This window comes from Rhinolophus hipposideros (assembly GCF_964194185.1).
Source record: "Rhinolophus hipposideros genome assembly, chromosome: 10".
NCBI lineage: Eukaryota > Metazoa > Chordata > Mammalia > Chiroptera > Rhinolophidae > Rhinolophus > Rhinolophus hipposideros.
Genome location: NC_138056.1, coordinates 47959674 through 47968168, shown reverse-complemented (window position 1 = coordinate 47968168; position 8495 = coordinate 47959674). Strand labels below are relative to the sequence as shown.

At 44.1% G+C, this 8495-nt stretch overlaps 1 protein-coding gene across 5 annotated transcripts in view; it reads left to right on the top strand.

Annotated features, from left to right (window-relative positions):
* Window positions 1–206: 206 nt before the first annotated feature.
* Window positions 207–8495, top strand: part of P4HA3 (prolyl 4-hydroxylase subunit alpha 3) — a gene marked incomplete at its 5' end in the record, with an annotated part of 43221 nt that continues 34932 nt past the window's right edge. For 3 of the 5 annotated variants that reach the window (XR_013994134.1, XM_081061863.1, XM_081061862.1), the window contains 3 exons: window positions 262–461; window positions 6903–7045; window positions 7953–8176. Coding sequence is in view for 4 of the 5 variants with exons in the window: in XM_081061863.1 (XP_080917989.1) it covers window positions 262–461; window positions 6903–7045; window positions 7953–8176 (567 nt within the window). Of the gene's footprint in view, window positions 462–6902; window positions 7147–7952; window positions 8177–8495 lie in introns of those variants that run through there. The other 2 variants (XM_081061861.1, XM_081061864.1) reach the window with 2 other exon arrangements.

The window sequence follows — 8495 nt, the reverse complement described above, 5'->3', positions numbered from 1 at the left end:
ACCTGCCCAGGGCTGTGATTTAGTGGAGGGCGGGCGGCCCCTGAGGTTGCAGACAGCCCCCACGAGGTCTAAGCAGCTAAGGAGCAGGAGGGTGGGAGATTAGAGGAGGCTTCAGAGCTAAGGAGCCGGACGCTGGGGCGAGGCGGGGCTGCGAGGAAAGACGAGCAGACGGGGCGGGGCCGAGGGCCGCGCGGGGGCAGGATCGCGGGGCGCGGGCCGGGGACCCGCTAGACCGACGCAGGGCACGCGCGAGCGCCGGCTATGGGCGCCGGGGCTTGGCTGGCGGCGCTGCTGGCGGTGCTGGCGCTCCAGGCGGGGGACCCAGCGGGGGCCGCGGCGCGCGGGGACACGTTCTCGGCGCTGACCAGCGTGGCGCGCGCCCTGGCGCCCGAGCGCCGGCTGCTGGGACTCCTGCGGCGCTACCTGCGCGGGGAGGAGGCGCGGCTGCGGGACCTGACCAGGTGAGGGCACGGAGGGGAAGCAACAGAGGGGCTGGAGTCGGGGAGACTGAGACACTGTGCCTCAGGGTGGGGGCTGACTCTGAGGCTCATTGTCACCTTGTGCGGGACCTCACACCTAGTGTCACACCATGGGACTGAGACACTGTGGGTGTAAGTCCCCAGAGCCATTGTCACCCTCTGTGGATTCCGAGACACTGTGGCATGGGATGATGGGGAAGCTGAGATTGAGTATGACCCAGAGACACGCACGCGCACACGCACGCACACACACACGGTGGCATTCCAGATCCAGTGCCACACAGCGAAGCTGATACACTATGGGAAAGTGTGGTGGAGTGACCCTGAAGCCAAGTAAGACCTCACAAGACAGTGTATCAACCTGTGTGGGGCCCCAGGCTCTGTGTCACAGAGAGGCACAGACATTGCCAGAGTGAAATGAAGAAAATGCTGTGTGATGCTGTAGCCAGACTTGTGCCCACGTGACCCCGTGAACTGGTGTTTGGTATGAGTCAGGTGACATTCTGTGACTTACATGTGATTGGGATTAGGTGGACATGACACTATGGATATCATACTCTGCGTGTGAAAGGTGCTGAGTCATTGCACAGGTCTCTTATATGAATAATGCTTCATCAGTTCATTCAACACAGATGTTTGAGTGCCAGGCACTGTTCCAGGCACTGGGGATAAAATGGTGAACGAGACTCAACCCTTCTCTCCAAGAACTTGGAGTCTGTAGCATCACGATTGTTAATCAAAGATGTCCATCATCTCCTTGGCTTTCAGCTCCCCTTTCTCTTTACACGTGGAAGAGCTCTCTAAAATCTAAGTAAATAAGAACTGAGATGTTATATGTGTATGGAAGTATGTGATACCCAGAAAACACTGGGCAACACCATCCTTGATAGTAGAGTACACTGAGTGTAGCACACATAAGCAGATAATCAGCCAATATTGTTTTGCTGTATAATCAACGACACCTAGTGCTACACACTGTGGGACAAAATACTGTAGACTTAGAATGCTGGGGCGCTGTAATCCTGCATTCACTCTGTCAGTGTCAAACTAGGAAAGATGAATGATTGTATATAATGCCATGTGTATGGATATGTGTCGTGCCTTCTTTGCTTGGGACATTGAGAAGCCCACAGTTGAGAGAAACATGGTGTAACCACATAGTTATCTGAATATATTAATACTGGGCTATGTCATGTGACCCTCTCCTGGGCTGAGACATCAAAGACTGCCTCACAATGTACTGCTTATAAAACTGTGAGTGTATGTGATGGTAATACCAATTCTGGGGCACATGGGAAGAAGGTGTGGGACGCTGTGGCTGTGTGAGAGAGCCCATGTAGAAGAGAATCAGTTTGTGTGTGGAAGTATATGTGACAGATCTTGTTTGTTACTCAGTGGTGACTGAATGATGATGTAATTTGGACCGTGCTCCTAAGTATGTAGCTTGCATATTAGCTTTCCTATGCATGTTTAAATTTACTGTTAGTTTGAAACAGCATGACAATACACACACATGCACACACACATGCATATATATAAGGTATGTGTGTATTAAATATAACAATAAATGATCATAATTTCAATCATTCTTGTCATGCTTTGGAGTTGCATAGTTGTTGCCTAGTGTTCTATGGGCCCACATTTACAGAGCAGAATGTTTTAATTTTGTTCTTACTCTACATTCATTGGAGTCCGAGTTCTTGATACCTCGAAATGGACGGACTTTTTTCTCTTTGATTTCAGATCCCAACAGGCACCCTGCTAGCCATGTGCTTGTTCTTTTACCACTAATCTCTTTATTTGGGTGGCCCGAATGGAGATGGGGGTCAGAATCCTGATCCCATGCCAGGCCTCCCAGGGAACAGGCTCAGAAGAGAACACTTGCAGCGTTGATTAAAGCAGCTGGCCAGAGCTTCCCTGTCTTATCACCATTGCCATTGTCAGAGTGGGAGGTCTTGCACAAACCTGATCTCATTTAATTCTCTCTCACATAGTGCTTTGAAATAGGTTTGTATTACTCTCTTACACAAATGAGAAATGGTTTAAAATATGAGAACACTAAAGTTTCGTGCCTTATCTAAGATTATAAATCTAGTAAGTAGCAAATCCAGGACCAGGACACAGTTCTTTTGATTTTTTTCTCTTTTCATTATGCTATAATGCTCCTACTGCTTGCTTATCTGATGTGCAAGGACCCAGAATAAGCCCCGTAGCTACTGAGCTTCTAGGAGCAGCCAGAGTACAGAATGGTTAAGAATCGAGATTCAGGAACTTAACAGACCTCTATTTGAATCCTTGGCTCTGACCTTGGGCAAGTTTCTTTACTTCTTTCAGCGTTAGTTTCCTAATCTGTAAAATTATGATGATGATGGTACCAACCCCCACAGGGGTGTTGGAAGGACCAAGTACCATGAAAAGGCATGTATCCTTCTGCTCAGAATGGCATAATTGCTCATTAAATGTTAGCGCTTTATGATTCTTGTTTATTTTAAGACTGACTAGTGAAACTAAACCCCACGTTTGGCTCTAAACAGTAACTAGGATTGTGAGAGCCCAGATAAAAAAGAATTAGAAAAATTCTAGATTCTCTTCTCATGACTTATAGACATTTAATTTCAGAAAATTTAGTTTGATATTTTAGAGACTGTCTGTTTTCTAGTCAATGCTCTAAAACCTAGTGAAATGTTTGCTTTCTAAAGCAAGAATTTTGGCAGTTCCTACTCATTTTCCTAAACTCCCAATCTGGTGATTTTATGTAACTTGAGATGTTATTTCTAAGAGCCTCCATAGGTATTCTTCTTTGAATTTTAATATTTAGAAATGAAATATTTTTTGATGCTGAAACTATTCTCTACCCTATGTTAATAACTAAAAATTATACTAATTATAGTCCATGTAGTTATATACTAGTATAGTATAAAAACCCATGGCTTTTTTTGTTGTTGCAGTTTTTAAAAACTGCCAAGATTGAAAGAGTAGTGTCAGCAGCAATTATTTCTGTGTTGAGAATTAAGCATTTAGAATGTCTCAGATGAACTGAGACAAAGACATTTCTGAATACCAAAGGAGAAACATATTGAATTAAAATAGCCTGCGTATTGCAGTTGGATAATCTGTCCAGGCTATGTTTAATACAGGGATTAGGTTGCAAATTTTATGTGCAGATTCTGAAGGAAAGGATCTGCTTTTCCACTCTCAGCAGCATTTGCCATGTAGGAAACCCTGAGGTTTGAATTCAGCATCCAGTTACTCGGTCTCTGAAAACCAGCTATTTGCTCAGAGGCTGGGCACAGGGCCAACGTTTGGATTCCAAACCAGCCTCAGATATTGGTTGATAGGATTTTATTTTCTTTCTGTGACAGAAAAATGATGTATCTGAACACTGAATTGAATTATACGCTGCAGTAAAGGTCAAACCCCTATCCTAAATATATTGACCCCATAACACAAAGTGGGATTAAGGACAAAGAGAGTGCTTTTGATCTGATGGATGACTTGGGACAATCTGCACCCCTCTGCCTTGCCTCTTTCCCTGTGTGCCTCAGTTTCCTCTGATGCCTGTTAAACATTAGTCCTCAAACACCAGATGAGGAATCTATTTATTCAGTTGTGGAAAAAATAATGGAAAGAAATAACAGAATGGTTGTACTGAAAGGATCCGTAGAGATCGTCTGTGCTAGACCAGCTCTGCATCAGGATAAGTGTCAGGTCTCCTCCCAGCTCCTCACTGCTCAACTGTCATACAATCACTGCCCATTCAGCCTTAGTGGTTCCTGGACTCTTACGCTTCAGGCTGGACTCAAGCCCAAGTCTCTGCTTATGTATTTTTTTTTTTTGTCTAGCAGTGGAATATCTTTCCCTAAGTAGTTCCATATGGAGCTGAAGTAGGAAATAATGGGTAGTAAAAAAACCCCACACCCTGGAGACTGGTTTCATTTCAAAACCCTGGGGTAGCCATTCTCAAACAGCTCTCTTGGGGGTCAGAGACATCCTGGGACTTGACAGGCTTCCCATGTCCTCCCCGGGGCGCCCAGGCCCAGATTCTCCTTCCTTAGTTTATGCTTGCATTAAGGGTTTGGCTCCCTGGAAGCACCATGAGGCAAATCATCTTCTATTTTCAGGCTCTGTTTTATAGTTGAGGGCCCCACCCTTGAGAAATCTTTAAGTCAGACTCTGCTTGAATTGATTGAAATACCCCCCACCCTCCCACTGTCTCTAATTCTTTACTTTCACCCCTTTCCACTTGTGAAGTCCTCCACTTTTGCCGAACGACTCCTCTATTCTCTCATGCTCTTGTACACATTCACAGAAACCCGCATCCTTTTCATTTTGATCACACTTTTTCTTTTTACTTCCACTGTTATTAGATTTTCTGGAAATTAGTAATTTTAAAACAAGGGGAAAATTCTCAGCGGGCAGGACTGGCACTCGTAAGTCTGCATTATGATAATAAATGTCAATAATATAAATCCTGTTAGCGTGTTAGAAGTCGACTAACCATAGTATACCAGGAAAGGAGACAGTATCTTCTGCTTATGTGAACACTCTTGTAGGATATGAGGAGGAAAGAAATTACCTAGAAAGACAATCACTTCTGGCCCCACAATTTCTGGCCCTTTTCTGCAAATGTCAGCGAGGCAGAAAGTTTGGAAGTATGCTGGACACCCCTACCTCCTCACTTCCCGTTAGCCATCACGTTCCTGTACGGTCTACTTCCTAAATATCGGCCTTGAATCCATCCCATTCTTTGCCCCCACCGTCACTGTTATGATTCAGAGTCTCCTTGTCTCTGGCTTACAGTTTTGAAATGGCCTCCCAGCTGATCCTTCTGCATCCAGTCACTTCCACTTCTGAACCCTCCTTCTCACGCTTTCACAGATTTATGGATATACACATATCGTCGTGCGTCCCACTCTCACTTAAAACCTTCTGGTGGCTCCTAATTGCACTCAGGGTAAAACCCAAATTCCTCAGCAAGGTCTCTGAGGTGCTTCTCACTTCTCCAGTCTGTCTACTCATCTCCCAACACACCCTGTGCTCCAGCAACACAGCACTGCTTATGTGTCCCTTGCTGTTTCTCTCTGTACCTGTGTGTCTGTTGAACTGCCTCTGCCGGCCTGGGAGGAGGCCTGCTCCTCCCTTCCTCATTATTTGCTTTCGTTCATCAAGTTTCAGTTTATTATCTCCTCTATGAAAGGAGATATCATCTTCTCTGACCTGCTCTGGCCAAATGAATCGCCCCTCTCTGTACTGTCTCCCTAAGCCTTATTCTTAAACTTGGTGTTGCCTCTATAATCATTTGTGTCTATATTACCCATTAGAGTCTCTGAGACCAAGGTTATTGTCTTATTCAAAATTTTGTTCCTCGATCCTAAAAGGATATAGTATTTCACTCTTTCTTTCATAGAAATATGTGTTGAACTTAGGCATGGGGTGATGAGAAAAACAGCCACGTTCTTGTCCATCAGCTTCTTGAGCACTGGCCCTTGCCCTGCCGGCTTCCAGCTGGGATCTGACATCTAGCAAGGAGCCAGTGTAGACTGACTTACTGAATGAACAAGTGCTTTCAAGTCTCTGTGCCTTTATACACATTGGTCCCTGTTGGCTCAAAAAAATACTCTTCCTCCCTTCTTTGTTCTAGCTCCATGGGAAACAATATGGCTAATTAGCTGAGAATCCAGGCTTCAGAGTCAGGCAGACTTGGATTCATTCCTGGTTTTGTTGCAGTGTGGCCTTGTTTCAGTTTCCTTGCCTGTAAAATGGGCATGATAAAATCTACTCTAAGGGTTGTTGGGGGGATTAAATGAAACTGTGTATTTAAAGCACTTAGAATGCCTAATACATGGTAAGGGCCCAATAAGGAGTAGTTATCACTATTTTAACTAATTCTTCATGACTCAGGTCAAATGCCATCTCCTCTGGGAAGTCTTCCCTTACACCTTCTAACACTCACCTGGTGAGATGCCCTGCCTACAGATTGCTGTAACATTACATAGTATTATATGTGACTTCTCTATAGCATGTATCGCAATTATTGCAATTAATTGAACAATGTTTTTTGAGTTTCTACCAGATTCTAAGTATTGAATATAGGATGATGAGGGAAAAAAAGATTTTCTGGATTGTGAATTCCGTGAGAGCTGGCCCTGTCTTACCTTTGTATCTCTAGTCTCTAGCATGGTGCCTAATGTATAGTAATTGACCAGTAAAGACTGACTCATTGAATGAACAAATGAGTGGACCCACTTTTGTTGTGTTGGTAGTTTTCATATTCTTTGTGATTATTGGTTAGAATATTACACGAGTCTCAAGGGGTTCAGCATTTCATATTTAACTACTACTCTTAATGTATATACAACAGGCCAGCCTCCCCGGTGTAATGGTCAGATCAGTAGGTGAGATCGTGCTACTCCTCTCTTTCAGATTCTATGACAAGGTGCTTTCTTTGCATGAGGATTCAGCAATTCCTGTGTCTAACCCTCTGCTTGCATTTACTCTCATCAAACGCCTACAGTCTGACTGGAGGAATGTGGTACATAGTCTGGAGGCCAGTGAGAACATCCGAGGTAATGAGGAGGAGGGCTGGAGGGTAACAGAAGATTCTATCTCCTGACTCAGTGGAAAGGAGAGAGATTCTGATGGGAAGTGATGAAGGATAAGAAAGTGGGTAGGTATTACTTGATCTCCTTATTACAAAGAACTAGGTCCCCTTCTTAATATGTTTATATGATTATACTGGGGGTGACAAAAAAATGTATACAAGTGGACATTTTGGTCAACGTTGCTCAAGCAGTAGTTCACCGTAATCAGAAGTGTCTGGATGCTGATGGTAACCACTTTGAGTGCCTCTTGTAATTGCAGAAATCAAACGTGACTTGTATTCATCTTTTGTTATCGGTATATATTGAGTATTACAATTTTAATACAGTTTTCCTTTCTTAAAATGTGTATACATTTTTTTGGCACCCTCGTATATTAAGAAGTATTTCGTGTCCATTATCTCGTTTAATCTTCACTACAGTCCTGTGAAGAACTATAGAACCATTTACATGTATAGCAAATGATGTCTTCTAATAATTTCTATTTTATTGCGTTGCTGCTACAATGTAATCTGTAGCAAGATCACTTTCCTAATTTACTCTACTTTGTCCTTAAAGAAGTTTGTTGACTTTGGGGAAGTTAAAAGGAAGAAGAATTGTCCCCACAAAGGGCAAGACTCCTGGAGACAGATAGGATGGGACAAGGTGATAAAGGTGCGTGCCTTAGTTTTCACTCCAGAGCATGTCTTCCTCTTTGAGAAGATTGTATCAGGCATCCACTCTGTGCCAGGAACTTGCCACTGGGAACAAACACAGATCAGACATTATCTTTGCTCATGAAATATTTGCACAGGTAATGATTATGCTTTGCGAGTGTTAAATGCTCACCGCCTGTTGTTTGAATGGTGGATTGATGTTTCCTTGACCTTTCCAGCTCTGAAGGATGGTTATGAGAAGGTGGAGCAGGACCTGCCAGTCTTTGAGGACGTGGAAGGAGCAGCAAGGGCCCTGATGCGGCTGCAGGACGTGTACCTGCTCAATGTGAAGGGCCTCGCCCGAGGCGTCTTTCAGACAGTCAGTGGCTCGGCCGTCACTGACCTGTACAGCCCCACACGGCTTTTCTCCCTCACAGCGGATGACTGCTTCCAAGTTGGCAAGGTAACAGTATTCAGAGAGAGGGCGAATGGCTCGGTTCTAGTTTCTTGTGGATGAAATAACTGTATCCCAATTGTTTTTACATGTTTCTAACCCTGACAGCAAACTTGGAAATTGGGTGTTATTCCCCATTTTCAGATTTAAATAAACTGAAGTTCAGAGAGAGTAAATAAACTTGCGTAAGGTTACACAATTTTAAGTGGCAGAAGTAAAATTCGAATCCGGGTCTTTTAACTGCGAATCCCACGCTCTTTCTATGGTAGTTGAAGTGACCGCATGCTTAGGACACTCTTGAGAATGAAAGGGGTGTTGTTAGCCAGGA